The sequence below is a fragment of the Lodderomyces beijingensis genome (assembly GCF_963989305.1).
Source record: "Lodderomyces beijingensis strain CBS 14171 genome assembly, chromosome: 1".
Lineage (NCBI taxonomy): Eukaryota > Fungi > Ascomycota > Pichiomycetes > Serinales > Debaryomycetaceae > Lodderomyces > Lodderomyces beijingensis.
This window is the reverse complement of record NC_089970.1, coordinates 2721331-2743573: the sequence shown is the minus strand read 5'-3', so window position 1 is coordinate 2743573 and position 22243 is coordinate 2721331. Positions and strand designations below refer to the sequence as shown.

General features: G+C 52.1%; 13 protein-coding genes across 13 annotated transcripts; 8 read left to right on the top strand and 5 right to left on the bottom strand. All coding sequences in view use genetic code 12, as the record gives it.

Annotated features, from left to right (window-relative positions):
* Positions 1–122: 122 nt before the first annotated feature.
* Positions 123–2921, bottom strand: LODBEIA_P11120 (uncharacterized protein; the record flags this gene model as incomplete). Its single annotated transcript, XM_066970965.1, has 1 exon — positions 123–2921. The coding sequence occupies one exon, from the start codon at positions 2919–2921 to the stop codon at positions 123–125; it is 2799 nt and encodes a 932-aa protein (XP_066828050.1).
* A 130-nt stretch (positions 2922–3051) lies between these two features.
* LODBEIA_P11110 (uncharacterized protein) lies at positions 3052–4038 on the top strand (the record flags this gene model as incomplete). Its single annotated transcript, XM_066970964.1, has 1 exon — positions 3052–4038. The coding sequence occupies one exon, from the start codon at positions 3052–3054 to the stop codon at positions 4036–4038; it is 987 nt and encodes a 328-aa protein (XP_066828049.1).
* LODBEIA_P11100 (uncharacterized protein) lies at positions 4031–5188 on the bottom strand (the record flags this gene model as incomplete). Its single annotated transcript, XM_066970963.1, has 1 exon — positions 4031–5188. One exon carries the CDS (start codon positions 5186–5188, stop codon positions 4031–4033), a length of 1158 nt encoding a protein of 385 aa, XP_066828048.1.
* Positions 5189–5862: 674 nt separating this feature from the next.
* Positions 5863–7245, top strand: LODBEIA_P11090 (uncharacterized protein; the record flags this gene model as incomplete). The annotated part of the gene is made up of 1 exon (XM_066970961.1): positions 5863–7245. One exon carries the CDS (start codon positions 5863–5865, stop codon positions 7243–7245), a length of 1383 nt encoding a protein of 460 aa, XP_066828047.1.
* Positions 7246–7448: 203 nt separating this feature from the next.
* LODBEIA_P11080 (uncharacterized protein) lies at positions 7449–9014 on the top strand (the record flags this gene model as incomplete). Its single annotated transcript, XM_066970960.1, has 1 exon — positions 7449–9014. The coding sequence occupies one exon, from the start codon at positions 7449–7451 to the stop codon at positions 9012–9014; it is 1566 nt and encodes a 521-aa protein (XP_066828046.1).
* A 79-nt stretch (positions 9015–9093) lies between these two features.
* Positions 9094–10161, top strand: LODBEIA_P11070 (uncharacterized protein; the record flags this gene model as incomplete). The annotated part of the gene is made up of 1 exon (XM_066970959.1): positions 9094–10161. The coding sequence occupies one exon, from the start codon at positions 9094–9096 to the stop codon at positions 10159–10161; it is 1068 nt and encodes a 355-aa protein (XP_066828045.1).
* A 50-nt stretch (positions 10162–10211) lies between these two features.
* On the top strand, positions 10212–11597 carry LODBEIA_P11060 (uncharacterized protein; the record flags this gene model as incomplete). The annotated part of the gene is made up of 1 exon (XM_066970958.1): positions 10212–11597. One exon carries the CDS (start codon positions 10212–10214, stop codon positions 11595–11597), a length of 1386 nt encoding a protein of 461 aa, XP_066828044.1.
* A 63-nt stretch (positions 11598–11660) lies between these two features.
* Positions 11661–13097, top strand: LODBEIA_P11050 (uncharacterized protein; the record flags this gene model as incomplete). The annotated part of the gene is made up of 1 exon (XM_066970957.1): positions 11661–13097. The coding sequence occupies one exon, from the start codon at positions 11661–11663 to the stop codon at positions 13095–13097; it is 1437 nt and encodes a 478-aa protein (XP_066828043.1).
* Positions 13098–13156: 59 nt separating this feature from the next.
* Positions 13157–13687, bottom strand: LODBEIA_P11040 (uncharacterized protein; the record flags this gene model as incomplete). Its single annotated transcript, XM_066970956.1, has 1 exon — positions 13157–13687. One exon carries the CDS (start codon positions 13685–13687, stop codon positions 13157–13159), a length of 531 nt encoding a protein of 176 aa, XP_066828042.1.
* A 61-nt stretch (positions 13688–13748) lies between these two features.
* LODBEIA_P11030 (uncharacterized protein) lies at positions 13749–14153 on the top strand (the record flags this gene model as incomplete). Its single annotated transcript, XM_066970955.1, has 1 exon — positions 13749–14153. The coding sequence occupies one exon, from the start codon at positions 13749–13751 to the stop codon at positions 14151–14153; it is 405 nt and encodes a 134-aa protein (XP_066828041.1).
* A 121-nt stretch (positions 14154–14274) lies between these two features.
* Positions 14275–15544, top strand: LODBEIA_P11020 (uncharacterized protein; the record flags this gene model as incomplete). Its single annotated transcript, XM_066970954.1, has 2 exons — positions 14275–15473; positions 15538–15544. 2 exons carry the CDS (start codon positions 14275–14277, stop codon positions 15542–15544), a joined length of 1206 nt encoding a protein of 401 aa, XP_066828040.1.
* A 109-nt stretch (positions 15545–15653) lies between these two features.
* On the bottom strand, positions 15654–20396 carry LODBEIA_P11010 (uncharacterized protein; the record flags this gene model as incomplete). Its single annotated transcript, XM_066970953.1, has 1 exon — positions 15654–20396. The coding sequence occupies one exon, from the start codon at positions 20394–20396 to the stop codon at positions 15654–15656; it is 4743 nt and encodes a 1580-aa protein (XP_066828039.1).
* A 183-nt stretch (positions 20397–20579) lies between these two features.
* LODBEIA_P11000 (uncharacterized protein) lies at positions 20580–21914 on the bottom strand (the record flags this gene model as incomplete). Its single annotated transcript, XM_066970952.1, has 1 exon — positions 20580–21914. The coding sequence occupies one exon, from the start codon at positions 21912–21914 to the stop codon at positions 20580–20582; it is 1335 nt and encodes a 444-aa protein (XP_066828038.1).
* Positions 21915–22243: the final 329 nt, after the last annotated feature.

Below are 22243 nucleotides of genomic sequence, written 5' to 3'. Positions count from 1 at the left end.
GAAAAAGAGGTGTAGAGTCGTTGGTTCAGGATGTGTCTTGATTTTTGTCGTCACTCGTTTGCTTTGTTTTGACTTTGTGTGCTACCATGTGACACCAGAGTTTATACACCTACATGGGTCATTTAAAAGTTCAATCCCGCGGCAAACGAGCTGGTGATGCTCCGGATGTCGTCCTCGATATTCTCCCCGCTGTATCTCGCACCTTCGTACTTTTTATCAATCTTGTGCAACTTGCTGTAGAAATTGGCGCTGATGGAGTTGTCGCCGTTGTAGTAGTTTGACTGGTTGGCCAACGCGGGCCACAACTCGTCCCTAACCTTCTGCTGGCGTTGCACGTCAGACCCTTCATTGGCCATGCTGCCGCCGTCAAAAGTGGCGGTCGAGAATGCCGTCGATGGAGCGCCAAGCGGGTTCCTCTTTGGCCCTTTGGTGGTGCCTCGCGCAGCGTAATTGTTTAGCTGCACCATGGAAAGCTGCAAGTTGTCCAACGGTCCATCGACCAAGCACCCCTTTTCGCGGAAATGGATCAACAAGTGGTTCCATAGCTTGTTGCGCGACAATGCGCGTGGGTTCCCCAACACCAACAACCCGTACTTGGCCCTGGTGAGCGCCACGTTCAACCTCCGCGGATCGCTCAAGAACCCAATGCTTTGCGAGTCGTTGGCGCGAACACAGCTCAAGATGATAAAGTCCTTCTCCCGCCCTTGGAACGCGTCGACACTAGTAATCTCCACTTCAAGATACTCATGCCGCTTGTCCAAGATTGTCGAGTTGATGGACATGAACTGCACCAAGTACGCCCTTTGGCCCTCGTAGGGAGTGATCACCCCGATCTGCTCCGGCCTGATCCCGTCCTTGAACAACCGCGTGATGATCCGCTCCACGTTCATCGCCTCGACTCGGTTCAAGTACGAGTTGCCGCTGCCGCTCAACTCCTCACGGCCGTAATTGGCCCAGAACATCATCGGGGTGTCCAACACGGGCCAGGGGAACATCGCCTCCTCCACCAACCGGTCCTGGCTAGTGACTCCGTTTTGGAGTGAGCCTTCGTAAAACATGTTGCTGGGGAACTCGGACAAGCACGGGTGCATTCTGTACTGCACTTCCAACCGAATCGGAACGTGTCCGAGAAAGACCAATCGCTCAAATAGGGACTGCTTTAGCCCGGCATCGGCGGCTTTTCGGTCCAAGATAACAGGCCCCAACTGCTGGTGGTCGCCAACGAGAATCACCTGCTTGGCTCCTTTGACTATGGGGATCAACACCTCCGGCTCGGAAGCCTGCGTGCTCTCATCTATCAACACTGTTCTGAACTTGAACTGGGCTAGTCTCTTGTCGGCGGCACCCACACACGTACAACACACAACCTCGGCCTTGCTCAATATCTTCAACTCGGACGCACGCAAATTTTTGATAAAGTTTTTGGCATCCTCCACCGACAACTCGCCAACCTCGTTTTTCAATTTGATCAACTTCTTCAACTCTCCCTTTGCCGATTTGTTGACAATGTGGTGCAACGCCAAGTGGCTCACGGAGCTCTCGACGTCCTCGCGTGACTTGGCCGTCAACCGCACCACCCGCAACCCCAACGAGTCCAACTTCTCGGCCAAGTGGTCAACGGCTACGTTTGAAGGCGCGCAAACCAAGATCTTCTCCTTGTTCAAGCGGGACAAATGGTAGACTATCGTGGCGGAGGTGACAGTTTTGCCTGTCCCCGGTGGTCCTTGTATCAAGGAGAGCGGTCTTTGCAACACAGACCTCACAGCGTTGGTCTGGGAGATGTTCAACTCGGTCAACTTTGGGTGCGAGAATTTCTCCGGGGCCTCAATGTCAAACTCCACGGGAGCCACATCGTGGCCCAACAACTTGTGGTAGAGGTACGACGAAACAGACTCTTCGTCTGTGGCAAAGTCCTTCATTGCTTGCTGCATCCGGTCGTACGAGGTGCCTTTCCACACAAACTCGGCAGTAAAGTCGTTGGTCAAGTTTGTTGGTGGCGCCACTTTGGACGCGTTCAACTCCAATGTGAACTCCTCCTGGTAAGAATTGGGCAACCTCAAGATAAAGCCATGCCCTTCCCAGGGCTCCCTCTGGCTGCCGTTATAACGCAATATAATCTCATCTCCCACAGCCACTTTCAAATTGGAGGTCTCAAACGTCATCAACGTGAACGAGGCCAAGTGTCTGTTGTTCAACCCCAAGGCCCACTTGACCTGAATATGCTCTAGCGCTTGCGACTCCTTCAAGTTTTTATCGTAGTCGGCTTCCAATTTCACCAACGGGCCAAACGATCTCTGGTACTGGAACCCGTCGTTGTACCGCATCAATATCGGCAACACCAGCTCTTCGGCAACGTCGTTATTCTCAACGTCGTTAATAGTCGCATCCCGGTTCAACCGCCACTGGGCCTCCAACTTGGAAATCTGCTGCGGGGTCACCTGCCTGGAATCAATCAACGCCTCCTCGCTCGGGGGCGGCGCCAACCACGACAAAAACTGCCGGTCTTCAATGAGCGACTGCCAGTGGCTCGTGTCCCAGTTGATGTCCTTTGACCGTGCGCAGGGCAAACGGCAGAGGATCACCACGACAGACTCCTGTTTGGCAGAGACAAACCCCAACATAAACACGTTCTTGTTGCCGCAGTTGTAGCACTCCAACGTGGTGTCGCCTAGATCCGACTCTTCGTGCAAGCTGACTTGGTTGTGGCGGGACATTACCAAGTGGGTGACAATGTGGGAACTAGAAGAGTTGGTCTTGTCGTTGCAGAACCACTTGTTGCACGTGTTGCACTTGATCACCGAGTTGGGGGTGTTGACTCCACAGTAGGCACAGGCATGTGGGTTTTGGCTCAACTCAAACCCGGGTGCCTCTGCCGCCTCATCAAAGTCGTGCTCACGGTCTTCCCCAAACACTGTACTCATTGCTTGGTTTAGTACTGTGGTGAGGAGAAAGGTCAATTTTTTTTTTCATCTCGGTTTGGAAAAATAGACTACTACTTTATCATCGGATTACCAATCCACAGTAGACTGAATAAACTAGAGTAACTACACCATGAACATCGTGCCCCATCCCGACCAGTTGCGGGACATGTGTCCGATCTGCAAAACAGACAAGTACCTCTCCCCCAGTATGAGGTTTCTTGTCAACCCCGAGTGCTATCACAAGATCTGCGAGTCATGCGTCGATAGGATCTTTTCACTAGGCCCGGCCCCATGCCCGTATCCGAAATGCGGAAAAATCTTGCGAAAGAACAGATTCAAGCAGCAGATCTTTGAGGACTTGGTTATTGAAAAGGAGATCGACGTGCGGCGAAGAGTCGGTGCCATCTACAACAAAACCGAGGAGGACTTTGCCAGCTTGAAAGAGTACAATCAGTACTTGGAACAGGTGGAGGAAATAGTGTTCAAATTGAGCAACGGGGTTGACCTTGAGGCGACGGAGCAGGAGGTCAGAGAGTACGAGAGCGAGCACAAGCTAGAGATTCTCGAAAAGAACATGCGCGAGTCGCAAAAGACAGCCGACTTGGCCAAGTACCAGGATGCCATGGAACGGTTGAAGCAGGAGAAGCTCAAGATTCAGAAACGGATGGAGCAGGAGGATGTGGAGTTTAAGATCCTCCAGCAGCAGGAGCTTTTGGAGAAGATGACCAACAGCTCAATGAGCAGCGAAGAGTTGCTTCAGCAGCAGCAGCGGCAGTTGAACAAGCGCACGCTGCAGAGGAAGAAACAGTTGCAGCAGATAAACAGCCAGTTGGACCAGCAGTTTAGCAGTAGTGTACCCGAGAGCCGCCTGGCGGTGGCAGTTGCACCGTTTACGCCGTTCGACGGAGACAGAGATTTGACTTTGAGGTATCGTCTATTGAGCCAAACTGTTGACCCCAAGGATAGCTACCACGACCCGTATCTATTCGAGTTGGCAAAGAAAAAGGAGTATCTAGGGGGCGGCTGGAGGTTGGCTAATGTTTTTGAGAGAGCACTAGACGAGGCATTCTGCGGGCTAGGGTGTTTTGTGGAAGGGGAGAAACTAAGCATTAGCTAAAGTCCATGAATGTGGCTTCTGGGTGGTAGTAAATAGGGCAAGACCAGTAGCTTCTCTTTATGTCATCCCAGATACTTTCGCCTCCTTTTTTGAACAATTCTGGTGGCACGCGCATTTCCTTGAATCGGCACCTCAAGCCGTAATTTTCGAGGTCTATTTGAACCAACTTTTTGTAGACTTCGTAAATGACCTGTCTGTCAGCACCAAGCCCGTTGAAGAAGGAGAAAACACCGTCTGGTTTCAACAAACCAACAACATAGTCAAACAACTCGAGCATGTCCAGGTAGTGCTCGGAAAAAGTGTCGTAGTAGATGCCATCGAAGAAAACAGTGCCCTGAGAAAGCAACTTGTCGAGTTCATCCTGCCAGCGGCCACTCAAGACCACCACATTTGCTTTCTCAAACCAGCCATCTTGTTTCATCTTGGCTAGCACATCTGGGTGGGCTTCACAAATGTAGTGCTTGCGGGGGTTCTTCTGCTGAAGCATCGTGTCTATGATCCCCATTCCAAAGCCAATGTTGAGAATACACAAGTCGTCACTACCATTAACGGTGATTGAGTCTGCGGCTAGTTGCATGATATCCGACTCCCAGCTCATCATGACGCCGTCTTTTCTCTCTTTCGTGACTAGCGCATCGTCCACATACTCAAGTTTCGACTCGAGAAATGCTTGCTGGTTGTGGGAGGGAGCAGCAGCCTCTTCAGAGGCAACCACTTCCCCTTCTTCAACAAACTCCACGTCATACTCGCTCACTTTTCTCAACAACAACTCTGCCCTCACGCCAGCGTCCACAAGCTTCTCATACAACGCCCAGTCTTTAAGCCCGCGCCGGATCAACACGCACCCCGGGGTCTCATTATTGACATCGGTGAAGCTCCAGCCGGCGCCGTACTCAAACAAGACATCACACATTTCATCAACTACCGCGGTTTCACCCTCGTCCAAGTCTGTTGGCACATGAGTGCAGATCAAATGCAACGGAGTCGTGGCGGTTGCTGGTTCAGTCTCCACCCGATTCTCATAGTTGTACGCCTCCTCCACTGTATAAGTAGCGGGGACCCCGCTGCTCAAGTACGACCTCAACTGGGAGACATACTCCACAGTTATGGGGCGTGTGGGAAACTTGCATAGATCATGGAGCTGGGACATGTCTTGAGGAACAAACCTTAGCGATGATGTGAGAGAAAAAAAAATAACAGAAAGGAGGAAAATCAATGGTGGACTGCTAACAGTCTAGACCACGCCCAGAGGAGTTTATTTTTCCAAAACCTGTCTTTAAAGTCGTATGATTAGCAAGTGCTGCAAAAATAGTCCAGTATTATATCTCACGGTCCAAAACCGCAACATGGAAATCTACGAAAGATGCGGATAATGGCTGTTGTTGGTCTAAAAACAATCGCGACTTCTTATCGCTGGATTGGTCCGTGCAGAAGCCATGGTGGTCATAGCTGAAGAAGAGATACACCAGAGTTTGGTTCAGGTGGAAGAGCAACGGCGTGGCGTGGGGTGACTGCGCCAGAGGTGGTTTGGATCGTACATTGGATTGCATTTAGATATATTTTACAGGCCAAGTGCAAGAGCTGTCTTGATGAATGCAAAATCAAGCATCTAGGTTCCGTCGTTGGTGGATAAAAAGGAAATCCAGTCGGTAGGGTGCTTTTCTTGTTGAGAGTGTTCCACGCAGGATTCCACAGAGCCAACTACAGGTTAGATCCATTAAAAGAAACAAATACACTGGTTGAGGATTTTTTTTTATATATCGCAAGCACTTCCACTGACTGGAGCTGCCATCGGGAGGAGCTAACGACATTGCTTTCCGCCCAATGTCTTACAAGCTTAATGACTACAGTTCGTTCTTTTCGCCCATGGGGAACGCCAACGAGATGCAGAAACTGTTTGCGGAGGAGGAGGCTGGACATGTGCCGGTTAAGGAGCAGGTGCAGCAGCAGGATGTCACCTATGAAGCAAAGGATGCTCCGTATCACATGAGAATGGACCCGACTAGTCTCTGCTTGCTAGGGCAGCCGGTGCTTGAGGTCGGCAGTGGAGGTATGAGAAACCAAACTAGTGAAACACCCGGGTTCCCTGTTGATTTGGACTTTTCCCTCGCTCCCTCGTTTCAGCAGTGTGTCACCAATAGAGCAAAGCTGATGAATATGCCGCTGCCAATGTGCAGCGGGGAGTCCTCCTACATCGACCGCAACTTGCCGAGCAACACCGGGTATATTGCCGGGACAGACGAGATTTGCAACGACACGGGAATGGACTTGGGGTATAATCCGCCAGAGCTAGGGTTGCTGGAGTCGGCAGCGGACGATGCTAGAGGTCAGTCTCATGACCACGATGACGCGAATAAGCCACCCGGGTTTGAGTTTCCCCAGCTCGGCAATGAAGAGATTGCGTCGCACTTGTCGTACTCCGCCGCGGCAGCCACAGTGAGGTCTCCGTTATCTGTCGAGGCCAATGTTGAGACGTGCCCGCTGAAAACGGAGGACGGGGCGGTGGACCAGCAGGGCAACCAGTTGCAGCAGTCGTCCACTTCCTCCTCACTCAGCTCATTCACCGCGTCGCTGTTTCAAAGCATCTACCCGGTCATCGGAGGCAAAGGCCTGGACTCTATAAAGAACGGCTTCTCCTCGCCGGCTACACCAAATAGACTGCAGACGCCCAATATAAAACAGGAAACCGGCAGCCCCTTCAAGCCTAGCAAAAAGGAACCAACAAAGCAGAGACCCGCAGTGGTGACCGAGTCGTCCGTGTCGACCCCATTACTGCAGCCCCATTCGGGCAGACCGCGGGTTAAATCCGCGCACAACGTGATTGAACAAAGGTACAGAAACAAGATCAACGACAAGTTCAACGCGTTGCAGGAGTCGGTGCCCACGTTGAAAATCTTGGTGCTCCGGAAGCACCAGGAGAAAATGCGGTTGAAGCAGCAGCGGATGCAGTTGATCGGCGACGACGTGGACGAGTACGACAGCTCCGAGGGGGACGAGATGGTCCCCTTTGGCGACCAGTACAACAACATGTCTTTTGAAGACATTGACTTGGAAGGGTTGGAGCCCGCACGAAAGTTGAACAAGGGCACAATCTTGGCCAAGTCTATAGAGTATATCAAGTTCTTGGAAGAGAAGAACAGCAGAATGCAGCAGGACCACGACGAGTTGGTGGTCAGGGCCAAGGAGATGGGGTTTGAGATGCAGTGAGGATATTTATATAGATATTAGGGTGTACGAGCTCTAGGATAATTGCACGCGCGCTGCAGTTTTATTTTTCCCCGTCGTATGCCAAAAGTTTTTCGTAAACGACGAGATGCAAAAACACACCATTTTGGAGGGTGAGACATTGCAGTACTTATAATTGGACAAGTTCCTGAGAGTTGGTTCCCTCCATCGCTCTATCATCAGCAATGGCTATCGTTGACGGACTACTCCAAGGGTACAATTTCTTCCTCACCTTGTCCACTTTCCAGCAGCTTTCCATCCTCATTGCTGCTCCGTTTGTGTACAATATCGTATGGCAGTTGCTCTACTCGTTGAGGAAAGACCGTGTGCCGCTTGTGTTTTACTGGATCCCCTGGTTTGGCCTGGCGGTCGGGTATGGACAACAGCCGTATGAGTTTTTTGAAAACTGCCGCAAGAAACATGGCGATGTGTTTGCTTTTATGTTGTTGGGGCGGGTCATGACCGTCTATTTAGGCCCCAAGGGCCACGAGTTTATCCTCAATGCCAAGTTGTCTGATGTTTCCGCGGAGGAAGCGTACCAGCATTTGACGACCCCCGTGTTTGGCAAGGGCGTCATATACGACTGCCCTAACGCACGGTTGATGGAGCAGAAAAAGTTTGCAAAGTTTGCCTTAACCACGGACTCGTTTAGGAGGTATGTCCCGCTCATCAGGGAGGAGGTGTTGAGCTACTTTGTCAAGTCGCCAATGTTTAATTTGTCAAAGCAGAGTTCAGGCGTGGCCAATGTCATGCAGACACAGCCGGAGATTACCATATTCACTGCGTCGAGATCGCTCATGGGCGCAGCGATGCGCAACCGCTTCGACGAGTCCTTTGCTCAGCTTTATTCGGACTTGGACAAGGGCTTTACCCCGGTGAACTTTGTCTTTCCCAACTTGCCATTGCCGCATTATTGGAAGCGAGACGCGGCGCAGCAGAAAATATCCCAAACGTACATGAAGGAGATCACCAAGAGACGTGAAGCTGGAGTCGACGCCAACGACGACTTGATCAGCTCGTTGATGGTCAACTCCACGTACAAGGACGGCGTCAAGATGAGCGACCAGGAGATTGCCAACTTGTTGATTGGGGTGCTCATGGGCGGCCAGCACACGAGCTCCTCCACGTCGGCCTGGTTCTTGTTGCACTTGGGAGAGAAGCCGGAGTTGCAGGAGCAACTATACGACGAGATTCAGTCCGTGTTGAAGCCAAAAGGCGGCCGCCTCGACGACTTGACTTACGAGGACTTGCAAGGGATGTCCTTGGTCAACAACACCATCAAGGAAACGTTGAGGATGCACATGCCTCTACACTCCATCTTTCGCAAAGTCATGTCGCCGCTTGTGGTTCCAGGGACCACCTTTGTAGTTCCCAGGGGACACCACGTGTTGGTCTCGCCAGGGTACGCGCATACCAACGAAAAGTACTACCACAACGCGGCAGTGTTTGACCCGCATCGCTGGGACGACTCCAACTTGGCCAGCAAGGACTCAGACGAGGTTGACTACGGGTTTGGCAAGGTCTCCAAAGGCGTGGGCTCGTCGTATTTGCCATTTGGTGGAGGAAGACACAGGTGCATTGGCGAGCAGTTTGCCTATGTGCAACTAGGCACTCTCTTGACCACGTTTGTGTACAACTTGCAGTGGGAACTAAAGGGCAAAACTGTGCCTGAAGTGGACTACACCTCGATGGTCACCTTGCCTCAAGAGCCTGCGGAGATTGTTTGGAGAAAGAGACCCACCTGTATATGATTTATCGATTTGTATTTCTCTCGCTCTTGAAGAAAAAATTTCAAATCTGTAATAGACCCACACCATCCACCAAAGAGCTATGCCACGTTCGTTTCAGATCAAAGTGCCCGCGTCGTCGGCGAATATAGGTCCCGGGTTCGACGTGTTGGGGGTAGGGTTGCAGCTCTACTTGAGTATTAGCGTGGAGATTGATCCCAGTGTTGATACCACGGCGGACCCCCACAACGCGCTTCTTTCCTATGAGGGTGATCTCGCCGAGAAGGTCCCGTTGAGTTCAGACAAGAACTTGATCACACAAACTGCATTGTATGTGCTCAGATGCAACGGGATCAGCCAGTTCCCCCACGGAACCAAGATCCACGTGAACAACCCCATCCCCCTTGGGCGCGGTTTGGGCTCGAGCGCTAGCGCCATTGTCGGCGGAGCCTGCCTAGGGAACGTCATTGGGGACTTGCACTTGGACAAAAGGAGGATGCTCGATTACTGTTTGATGATTGAGAGGCACCCGGATAACATTGCCGCCGCCATGCTCGGCGGGTTTATTGGGTCGTACTTGAATGAGCTCGACGAGGGGGACGCAGAGGCCACGCAGGTGCCATTGGAATGGGTCTTGCCTAAAGAGGACACCCCCCGGTCCTCCATAGTGCTGTCACCGCCGCCACGGGACATCGGCGAGTACGTGCAGTACAAGTGGAATCCGAAAATCAAATGCGTCGCCATTGTGCCCAACTTTGAGGTCAGCACAGACAAGTCCAGAGCAGTGTTGCCGCAGACCTACTCCCGCAAGGACATTATCTACAACTTGCAAAGAATAGCCATACTCACCACCGCGTTGACCCAGAACCCGCCAAACCACAAGGTGATCTACGAGGCAATGAAGGATAAGATCCACCAGCCGTACAGGACGGTGTTGATCCCCGGCTTGGACACGGTGTTGAAAGACGTGGTCCCCGCGAAACACCCGGGACTCTGCGGCATCTGCCTCAGCGGTGCTGGTCCAACCATTTTATGCCTCGCTACTGACGGGTTTGAAAGTATTGCACGTGACGTCACGGGTATCTTCCAAAGCGAGGGGATCAAGTGTGACTGGAAAGTGTTGGACTTGGCCTACGACGGGGCCACTGTAGATGTAAATAGAGAGACTTAGAATGAAATTTTCCACGGGGAAAAAAGTAAAAACCCTGGACACCATAATACATGCATTCAATGGGTCAAGTTGAAACAGGCGGCATCCAGTCGTTGTTACTGGCTTCCTCTACGCAGCCCGTGTACTTGATAGCGGTGCAAGTCGAAGGAGGACAAGCGTTTAGCGACGAGTTTTACAAGAAATTGTTGACCCCGCTATTGGCTGGAAGCGACTACACTTTGGCCAGGTTGACCGCGGAGACAACCACTTCCTACCACCACTTGCTCGACACGGGAGTGTTTGACGAGGTGAAGGTCCGGGTCCAGCCAGACTACTACTCGACAGCTCCATCGGTAAAGTCGTACAACCATGAGAAATCGATCCCGGCAAAAGTCACCTTTGACGTTTCCCCTACTCCGCTCAACACCAGCCAGGGGTTTCTCAAGTTTGACGCTGAGGACTTTCTAAACCTCCAATTGAACCATGTAGATAGCAACTTCAACGGCAACGGCGAGGTTGTCTCCGTGGGGGTCGACTACAACCCGTACAAGCCTCATGACCATTTATTGAGCCAGTTTAAGTTTGCTTCCAGTTTGAAAGACCCGCGGTTCAAGGTTGTTTTGGACGGTGGGTACAACACCAAGGACAACCACGCGTGGCTGGACTTTCAAGAGAATGAATTGGGTGGTAAAATAGGGATCCAGTATAAGGCCCCGGGGCCATGGAGTGTTTTTGCTGGGTTGTCGTTGTTCAAGAGGAACCTTTATGATATAGACGACAGCGCGCTGGACAATCTCAAGTTCTTTGGTGGGCAGTTTTTGAAGTCCAGCGTTGCTGGTAGAGTCTGCTACAAGAATGTTTCATGTTTGGGCAAAGTGTTCCCTACTGATGGAATCGAGGTGGAGGCCGATGCCGAGTTGAGCTCCGTACAAGAGCAAGCAAACCCCAGTAACAGCGGCGAGTTTGCCAAACTGAAGGTTAGACTAGGCCTCTACAAGTCGTTCCTTAACATCACCACTAGTTTCACAGGGGAGGTTGGAGGCATTTACAACTTCAACAGCAAGTTCCCCGTCCACACCTTGGACAAGTTTTATCTCGGCGGACACAGCTCGTTTGTCGGGTTCAAGCAAAACAGCGTGGAGCCTAGTGGAGGGTTACTGTTTTACAAATTGCAGGCCACTATGCTTACAAAAGTGCCCCGGCTCTTCTACGCTCCGCCACATAACGTGGAACCTACTTCCCCATTGAGACTATACTGTACAGCATTACTAGGCAATGTGGATTCCAAGTTTTCCCTTACTGACAGCACCGCCGCGCTCTCGTACGGTGCCGGGTTAAAGTATTTCAACCAGTGGGCCAACTTTGACTTGGGGTATTATTTCAGCAAGCGTCTGGGAGGAGACGAGAGTGCAGGCGTGCAGTTTTCAATCTCTATTGGCGCCTGCAATCATAGATAGAATAGACGTGCTACCACTTCGGTGTAAAACAAGACGTGTTGACAACCTCTTCTTCCACCAACGATGGGAGTCTCAGGGCTACTCCCGCTTCTCAAATGCATCCAGGACCCGTGCTCGCTTGAGCGGTACCGTGGCAAGACGCTAGCTATTGACACGTATGGGTGGTTGCACCGCGCGATAGTCTCCTGTGCCGAGGAGCTCTGCCTTGGGAAACCGACTAGGAGGTACATCACCAGCATCTTGAACAAGATTGCCATGCTCCGGCACTTTGGGATCAACCCGTACTTTGTCTTTGACGGCGCGCTGTTGACGGCGAAAGCAGAGACCAACGCAAAGAGAAAGCTGGAGCGCGAGGAGGCACGCAGGCTTGCAGAGAAGTATACAAGGGCGGGAAAAGCCACCCTCGCGGCAAAGGCGTACATGAAAGCCGCTTGCGTGAGCCACCAGATGGCGAAACTGATCATGGTGGAGCTAGACAAGATGAACATTTCCTACGTGGTGGCGCCGTACGAGGCGGACCCGCAGATGGTGTACCTAGAGAAAACCGGCATTGTTGATGGGATCTTGAGCGAGGACTCAGACTTGCTTGTGTTTGGGTGCCGCAAGTTGATCACAAAGTTGCGAGATGATGCTAGTTGTGTGGAGATTGACAGGGCAAACTTCAACAAGGTCAAGGCGGTTCCTTTCCTTGGCAGTCTCAGTAGCGACCAGGTGCGACTTGCGGCGATGCTCTCGGGCTGTGATTACACCAGGGGCGTCCCCGGCGTCGGCATCAAGTCCTCGGTCCAGCTAGTGCATCGGTACCGGGACTTACAAAAAGTTGTAGTGGCCTTGCCTGCCGCGGGGAAGCCACTTCCCGAGGACATCGAGGGGGAGTTTGCTAGGGCGACCCTTGCGTTCCAGTTTCAAAAAGTGTTTGACCCGAGGACGCAGCAAGTGGTGGCATTGAATGAGGTGCCGCTGAGTTTGGATGTAGACGCAGCGACTCTAGAGCTGGTTTGTGGGCAAACTTGGGATTCAGAGTTGGCGGTAAAGGTCTGCAATGGATTGGTTGATCCAAACACCCACGAGGTGTTGCTTTCTAGAGAGCACCCCGGGTCTGTACTTGGCATGGTCAAGCTTAAGAGAGTGGGAACCGCGTCAGTAAAGTGTGCGACGAAAGTGTCACCGACGTCAAAGAAGTTGCGCAAGTTGGCCTCCACTGAGGTAAAGACACTGGGAATTAGTAAGTTCTTCCGCCCGCAGGAACCAGAGACCACCGATGGGAGACCAATTTGGATCTCAAGTTTGCCCGCGGAGTCAAAAGAGATAGTAAAGGTTGAGGTTGGTGAAGTAGAGGAGTCCGAAGACACTGCGGGGTCACCAGTGAGAAAAAAAATGAAGCCTTCCATCAAAGGAGGCCCGAGACCAGTCTTGGTGACAAAATCAGTCAATGTTGTTGAAAAACGGCAGGAACCCAAGCCCCGCCGTGTAGATTTGAATAGATTTGCATTCAAGTAGAGCCTAGCACCCGCGTAAAATACTTGCTCCTATAGCCAATCGTGTGAGGTCCAGGGGGGCTAGCACCCGCGTAAAATACTTGCTCCTATAGCCAATCGTGTGAGGTCCAGGGGGTCTTCAGCGTCATTCAATTTGTAGACTTTCTTAAACTTTGCAATGTCCGCTCTTTGGTAAAGTGCGTCGTCTGTTATGGGCACCACTGTGCCCAAAGACTGGGTGAACCGCTCAACTTCGATGGTGTTCTCCTCCCTGCCTAGTATTTTAATGATCACCGCACTGGAACACGCCTCCAGTATTCCAAACCGCTTTAGTGCTTCTGAGATCACATTAACAGGGCACAAGTTGAGCAAAATCTCCGCATTTAAGGTCCGCGTTTGCATCTGGTCCAGCGTGTAACTTTGCAAGCTATTGTGGATGCTGTGGTGGAGCTGCTCCAATGAGACGATGTACGTGGTGCTGCAAAAGCAATAGTCGTACTCGGGGTTAGCATCAGCGAGCTGCTTCTGTATATTGGCAATCGCGTCCTTGGTCAACCCATCCACCAAGAAGACGAGCACCTTGAACTGGGGAAACTGTGGGAACATCGCCATAGTGTGGTCTCAACAGTGCATATTTTTTTTTTTCCAACGCCAGAAACCGTTACCTTTATCAATGGCAGCCACGGAAGACGCTAGCCAGCTGATGGGGGTCACATTTGACTCCAATGGAACGACCAATCCATACCCGGAGGCTATTCTACAACAGTCAGGCAAGTCGAACAAGCTCTATTCTTCGCTACAGGGCACCACCCCGCAATTTATCACCGCAGCACCCACCATTCCAACGACACGATGGCACGGCTCCCACTTGGAAGCAGCACAGCGACGGATTCTAGAGAAATGGCTAGGTCAAACTGCAGGGTTGAAACAGGCACAGCTGAGTGTTTACGCTGCTCCCATTGGACGGGCGAACCGGCTCTTTGCATGGGCATCGAGTGACGCCTACGTCGAGTCAAAGCGACTACAGCTAAGGCTACAGCGGGGGAAGCGCAAAGAGCTGGAGCTGGAGGATCTGTAACTTAGAGTCACCGCCCGGTATGCGTGACGGCCCGGTAAAGTTGATGGAAAGTGCCAGTAGCCTGTAGTATATAGTTTTAACGCGCAGTGTTGAAAAAAATCTCATCTACCTCTTACACCAGATGATGTTCAAGGTACGCCACCTGTTACGAGTCCACCCCCGGTGCTACTCTACAGCACCTCCGATTCAAAGCACCACTCTTGCCAACGGATTGAGGCTAGTGACAGACTCCACCCCGGGCCATTTCAGCGCCTTGGGAGCGTACGTCGATGCAGGATCAAGATACGAGGACCCTTTGAGACCGGGACTCTCACAAGTCCACGACAGACTTTGCTGGAGGAGCACTGAAAAGTACACTGGCACGGAAATGACAAACACGTTGATGCAGCTAGGGGGAAACTACATGAGCTCGGCGCAGAGAGAGTCGATGATCTTGCAAGCGAGTGTCTTCAACAACGACGTGGGGAAGATGTTGGAAACCATCGCGCAGACGGTACGGTACCCGCAGTTCACCGACCAAGAGTTTGCCGAGGCCCTCCAGGCTGTGGACTATGAAGTCCAAGAACTACCATACAAACCAGAATTGAATTTAGCGGAGCAGCTCCACGCTGTAGCGTACAAGAACAATACCTTGGGGATCCCATTGTTTGCCCCGCGGGAGAGGGTGCCGTTGATCCAAAAGAAGGAGGTGCAGCAGTACCACCTACGCTTCTTCCAGCCCGGCCACATAGTCATTGCAATGGTGGGAGTGCCACACGAGCAAGCGTTGAAAATGGTGGAGGACAATTTCGGCGACTGGAACTCAGCTGGCCACAATATGGACAAGGGGGCCGTCACTTACACCGGCGGCGAGTTGTGCTTACCCCACGTCAAGCCGTTGTACACCAACCAGCCTGAGTTGTACCACATGCAGATTGGGTTTGAAACTACGGGCTTGCTCAGCGACGACTTGTACTCGTTGGCCACTCTCCAGAAACTTCTCGGTGGCGGCTCGTCTTTCTCCGCGGGTGGCCCGGGCAAGGGAATGTTCTCCCGGCTCTACACTCGGGTCCTCAACAAGTACCCCTTTGTTGAAAACTGCATGTGTTTCAACCACTCGCATATTGACTCGGGATTGTTTGGAATCACCGTGAGCTTGGTGCCAGAGGCCGGGCACTTGGCGCCGCAGATTATATCCCACGAGTTGGCCGAGTTGGTTGCTGAAAAGAACGGGTTGACCGAAAAGGAAGTCCAGCGGGCTAAAAACCAGTTGGCCAGCGCGGTGCTCATGAATGTGGAGAGCAAATTGGCAAGACTAGAGGACTTGGGAAGACAGGTGCAGTGCCAGGGGAAAATCACTACAATCGAGGAAATGGTTGACCGGATTCAAAATGTAACGGTTAAGGATCTAAGTAGAGTTGCGGAGAGAGTGTTGGTAGGTAAGCCGTCGGTTGTGATGCAGGGCGAAAGGGAGTCGTTTGGTGATGTTCTGGAGGCTTTGAAAACGCAAGGGTTGGGGAACTAGTTTGAGAGCTTCTCCTTTTCCATTACCAATAGTGTCTCCTGCAATTGATTGTGTTTCTCTTGCAACAACCTCAACTGTAGCTCTTTTTCTGTGTTTTCACTGTGTAGCACCTCGATGCTGCTCTTGTAGCGGTTGATCTTGTTTTGGTAATCAAAGTTTTCATCGTTATACCGCTTGCTCAATTGCGACTCATTGTCGATGCGCACTTGCAACGCAGCCACTTGGCGGGTTAGTGACTTGACCGTAGTTTCCGCGTCGTGTTTCTCCTGTAGTGCCAGATCTAGTGCACTGGACAACTCGTTCGACCGTGACTCTAGGTACTTGATCTGCTCGTTGCTGAAAAGCTTCTCTTGTAGATCCTGCACTTGCACACTGAGCTCCTGGTTTGTTTTCTTTAAGGAGTAGTTCTCCCCCTCCGCCACTAATAAATCATTCCTGAGCCTCTGCTGGTCCTTGTAATCAGAACTGGTGGATAGTTTCGAGAGTGCCAACTCGGATTGCATCAGCTGCGCCTCTTTGCGTTGGTTTTCCAAGTGTGTTTTCAAAAAGGCAGCCTCTGTTTTGGACTGGGCAAGCGCGGTGTGCAGGAGCTCCAACTCGTGAGACACTTTGGCCAACTCTTTTTCTAGTGTTTGTTTTTGTTCAGTTAATCTTGACTTTTCCCGTGCGTTTTCCTCTAGTATCTCTTTCATTCCCGCGAGTTGTTTCATGAGGGAGCCGATTCTCCTCTCATTCATGATCTTCGCACTCTCAAGCAGCCTGATGGTGTCAGTCTGTTCCTCAAGTCTTTGTTCTAGTTGTTCCTCCTTAAGACTCATCTCCTCTAGCTGGTTCTGTAGCTCGTCTCTGCTGCCTCTCACCTCGTCTAGATCAAGCTGCAACTTTTTGTTCTCCTTTTTTAGTGTTGCCTCCGTTTCCGCCTTATAGTGCAACTCCTGACAAAGTGTCTGGATCTCGTCTTTCAACTTTTCCGTCGCTGCTCGGTTCTCGTAGTTGCCAATGTGATATTCCAACTGACCGCGCAAGTCAGCAATAACCTTCTCTCCCGCACTCACCTTCCTGGTCAACTCCAACTGCACCTTTTCCAATTTCTCCGCTTCCCCCCTGGCCTCCCTCAACATACTCTGCAGCGTCCTTGCTTCGTCCCGCGCGAGTCGGAGCTGGCTCTTGGCCTCATCCAAGTCCCGCTTTGCCGCGGTTTCATGTCTCTTTGACAATGTCACTGCCGACTCGGCCAACTCTAGCTTGCTGAAGTACTCCCCGCTCCTGGTTTTATAAACGGAGAGCTCCAGCGTCAACTCTTTATTCCGTGACTCCAACACAGCGTTGTTCTCTCTAACTCTAGCTAGCTCCTCCTCATGCTTATCCATTGCCGCTTGAAAGCCCACCTGTTTCACCCGGTAGAGCTCCTCCTCGGACTCCCGCAAGAGCGATTTCAACCGCAACACCTCGGCCTTGGCGGTGTGCAACTCCTCCCGCAGCGCTTTCAACGACTTGTTGATGTCGTGGTAGATCTGGATAAAGTCGGGACTGATCCCGTGGAACGCGGTGGGTGTCTCCCGTGGAGGCTCTACCACTATCGGGGCTGTCTGTGTTTTGTTCAACTGCTTCTGCAAGTCTATAGCATAGCTCTCCGCTCTTTGCGCATTGCTCTGCTCTTGCTCTAGCCTCATCTGGAGGTTACTAATCTCCTCACGTAGCGCCTCAACGTTGCCTCCTCGGGGTTGTCCAAGTGCAAGCAGCCGCCGTTTTGGCGTCAACTCGGAGCTGCGCAAAGCTCTCTGCTTGACCGCGAGCAACTCCTCTCTCAATTTCGAGTTTTCAAACTTTTCCTTCCGCAAGCTTGCGCTTTGTTCGTTCATTTTGAGTTTAATATGGGCATACTCTTGCATGAGCTGCGGGTCCGGCGGTTGATTTTCTTTCTCAGTGCTGCGCTCGGTTTCAAGTTGGGAGATCTTGGAGGCTAGTGATGCATTGGTGGTGACATGTTTCTCCTGGAGGTTGGCATAGTCCAGCTTCAATCTCGCTAGTTGTGCCTCCATTTCCCCCAAAGCAGAGTGAAGTCTCTCATTCTCCATCGACTTTTTCTCTAGCTTGGATTTTGACAAGGTGAGTTTTTCCCTCGCCTCTGCTAGCTTCTGCTTCTGTTGTTTCTCTGTTTCCGCCAAACGCTTGAGACTGCCGGTGGCTGCTTCATGCTCCTTCTTCACCCTGTCCAACGCTTGTGTAGCCCCCTTCAACTCCACAGTCAACTTCTCCACTGCAGTTTCATAACCGGTCTTTTCCTGCATCTCACTCTCCAATCTGCTAATTATACTTACATGGCGCTTGTTCTCCGCCCGTAGCACCGCCAATGCCAGCTCCTGCTCTTTCACCACACTTTGACTCTGTTGCAAGTCGGCCACCACTGCGTCAAGCCTACTGGTTTCCATCTTCTCCACAGACTCTGCCAAGTATGGCTTGACGTGGAAAAAGAGTGCCATCCATGGATTCCCCTGGAGTCCCTCCAACCGTAGCATTGTTTTGGAGACGACCCTAGCAGCGTGGAACTGTTTGCTCTCCCTGGCAACTACCTTTCTTGTGGCATTCCCACGGATCACCCGCTGCAATTGGGTGAAAATCTGACCTAGCCGAGCGTCCCTCATCGCCTCCAACCGGCCCAAGACTGCGCTTTTGAAAAATATTCTGGTCTGTCCAATCTTGTACAAGTCTGGCTCCAAACACTTTAGTATGGACTCACATTGGCGCCGTTCCGGTTGCCCCGAGGCGTCCCCGAGAATGGCATACCTGCTGACAAACTCCGCAAAGGGGAGTTTGTTTGGGTACCCCGCCCTTGTGATCCTGATCCCCTCGAGCACCCCGTTGCACCTCAACTGGTCCACCACGAGTCCCCGGTCAAACTTGCCAGGGATCTTGTCCAAGTTCGGGAGTATGCACCGGACAAAGTGCGGCTTGGTAGAGTCGAGCTGCCGCATTAGCTCCCCCAACTGGTCCCTATGCTTCAGCGAAGCTGTCTTCATGAGCTTGTTTCTGGTTTTCAAGGGGTTCTCGTCATGGAACATCCCCCGGATGTACTCGTTGCTCGACTCCCCCATCAACTGGAGTATGCTTTCACTAAGCGGGTCGGTGTTTTTCTGCAACCAGCCGTCGACATTGTACTCGACATCCCCCGCGTAGTGCTTGACAATGAACCCGCTCTTGTACTTGTTTTCCGCAAACTTGGGGTGTTTTTTGTTAAAGTGGTGGCTCAATTTCCCCATAAACATTGCATCCGATGACTTGGGCATCATGCACTCTTCGTCGAGGAGCTTGAGAATCCCCATGGGCGAGCGAGACTCGATCATGTCTATGGTAGGTTGCAAGTCCCTACCAAAGTCGACATAATCCCACTGTATTTGCTCCCGCATGTACTCCTTCTGCTCCAAGATAAACGAGTGGTGGTTGAAAAACTGCTGCAACTTTTCGTTAGTGTAGTTAATACACAACTGCTCGAACGAGTTGGACTCGAAGATTTCAAACCCGGCAATGTCCAACACTCCTATGAAGTTCCCCGTGGACCCATTCAAACTGTCGTTGATCTTCCCCACGATAAACTGGAAGAGCTTTTCATACACCCACCGGGCAAAGGCGTCGATTGCGAACTTGACGTCGTCGGCGCGCTGCGATTTCACGACTAGTTCCCTCCCGGCCCTAACTTTTGGCCGGAGGAATGCATCGGAGAGGGAGGCCGGGGATACCCCCAAGAGCGCTGCTATTGTTCCCACGGGTGAGTCTTTGGTAAAACTGGCCTGCTCGGAGGTTTTGGAAGTAAACTGCAAGTTGCCCAAGTGCAACACCACGGCCAAACACGAGAATATCAACTCCTGCTCTTCACTGGTGAACCCAACAACGTCAAACGCGGACATAAGCAGGCTGAAGCCACCATCATGGGTTGTCTGTGCCAAGTACAGGTACTCCCCGTCCTTGCTCAACCCGAGCTTGTCCAACTTGTCGTATCCACTAAGAAACTGATAAAACACGTGGTAGTTCCTCTCCTTCAAACCCTGGCTCACCACCCGCGATTTTTCCAAAAGGTAGTAGTCGATGTGCGCTCCCGAGATCCCGCCCTGGTCGTCAAAGTAGATCTTGATAAACTTGCCAAACCGGGACGAGTTGTTGTTTTTGATGGTCTTGGCATTGCCAAAGCTCTCCAAGATGGGGTTCGCTTGTAGGATTTTGCTGTCGATACCGGTGGTGGCTCCCTTTGCGGACAAGTAGTGGATCACTCGTTTGGTGTTTTCGGTCTTGCCGGCGCCGGACTCCCCCGTGATTAGGATGCTTTGGTTTTGGTTCCCTCGCGTGAGCTCGGTGTAGGCTTTTTCAGCAGTGGCAAATATGTGGGGAGCATTGTCGCGGTAGCCACGGGCATCATAAATAGGCAACGGCTTGTACGGGTTCACCGCGACCAAGAACAACCCCGAGTATGTGTAAATCGAGTCCTTCGTATACCGAAGGTACAAATTGTACACCACCGAGGGCTCGTTCAAGTGGGTCAACTCGGCCATGTCATTGCACATGTCGAACCGCGGCGGGTTGCAGCTTTCCATCAGGCCCTGGTCGACCTCGACCGTGGACTCCACTGCTCCGTCTTTCCCCACAATGGCCACTTTGCACCGGCCATTCTCTAAATGCTCTGCAACATAGCCTCGTAGGAACTGCGACTGGTCGTTGTTGAGCCACACCCAGGCTCTGGCACTCATTGCTGGAGAAGGAGAGTGGTGCCTAGAGGTTGTTCTTGCCTCGATCTCGTTTTTTCCTCTGTCGTTGCCGTCTCGGGCGAGAACAAAAACAAACCAAACGCGTGAGGATAGCGTGGACTACAGCGTGGGCTACAGCGTGGGCTACAGCGTGGGCTACAGCGTGGAGGCTAGTGTTATCTGTATTTAGTTTATAGCAACAGGCGAATACCCAGCTACACAACTACTTCCGTACCGCTTCTTTCTGATCTTGGTGGCGGACCGCGGCGGCACTAACGGGTGGAAACTGGCGTGTGTCGGCGTGTTGCAGGAGGAGACAAACCCCCCGCTGTCGATGGACCGTTTGTTGGAAAAGACAGAGCACTGCGAGGTGGCCAGCGGCGGGGTTACCGGCGGTCCCGACTCGAAGCTCAGCGTGGAGGACGAGAACGACGGCGATCTGGGTTTGTAGTAGTACTCGTCGTGGAGCTGTAGCAAGATGTCGGCGAGACGTATGAGCCTGGCATCTAGCTGGACATTGTCTTTGCTCTCGCTGAGCTCCTGCATTACCAGCAGGTGGCTGGAGTGGTAGTTTCGCACAACCTGGATCACTCCCGAGGCCTGGTATTTTTTGGAAAGCACCTCTGTTGTTTTGTTCAAGTGGAGCATCAACATTAGCGCGGTCTTCTTTATCATGAGCAAGCTGGTGTCGTCGAGGCCGCTAAGGAACGCGCCGTGGACTGGCGGCTGCTTGTTTTCCACGTCGTCGTCAAAAGGGGCCACGGTGGTTTCTGTTTTCTCTAGCAACTGTTTCAACGCAGCGGCAGCTGTCGGAAGTTGCAACATTGAACACGCAAGCAAATGGGCAGTGATGGCAACTATGCTGGTCGGCACAGCCAAATAAAACTTATCGTATAGCGACAACTCGCAGAGAAACCGCGCCACGGCACCAACAGCACTCGCAGTGGTGTCGTCGAGGGGCCCGGAAAGGTGGCTCCCCGCGATGCTCAACTGCAAGCAGTCCTCCAACGTCGGGTGACCAATCGACCACTCCAATGTACCAAGGATGTGCATTTCCATCTGCACAAACATCTCCTCGTCGTAAGCGTGGCGGCACATGATGGTCAACTCTTTCAACGTGGGCACTCGCGACTTCTTATCCTCATACTTCCCCGCGATCCACAACGCCGTGCAGCCGACCAACTGGTAATGCCGTTTGAAAACGATCCTTTTGGCGCAGTACCGGTCGATGATGTTCAAGCATAGGAAGAGCGTTTGCGGCTGCAACTTGAAGCTCGAGTGGAGCTCAATGAGAAAGTCTATTAGAAACGGGCGCATGTACCATTGGATCTCGGGCTGCAAGTCAATCATCTCGGGGTTGGCAGAGGAGACACCCTCGAGCGTGGCCAAGGTCTGAACATACTCCTCGTGGTACTCCCCGGTAAGCTTCGCGTTGGCGTGGGTCTCAATCAACTCGTGGATCCGGTGGTAGACTCTAGGCCTGGGGTGCAGCGGCGGCCCATACTTGCAAACTTGCGACATGGCGGATGGCTGGCGAGCAATCAACAGTGGCTTCGGGCACCAGCGAGCTCAGCAAGTTAAATAACTCCAGCCTGGGTTTCCCTGGCTTCACCAGGGAATTCGGAGAATGTCACAAAGAACCAAAGGTGGTGCTTCCCGCGCAAAGAAAATCGTCCCCCCTGCCTGAAGCAGCTCTTGTTTTCAACTTCGCGAGAAAGAGTGGTGTCAAAGGAGTAAAAAATAGTAAACAGAGAAAATACGTAAAGCTGTTATTTTTTGTTCGACGCGTCGCTAAGCAAACAGTCTCCACGAGCAATGTGCAGATGGTTTCAATGGGGAATTGAGCAATG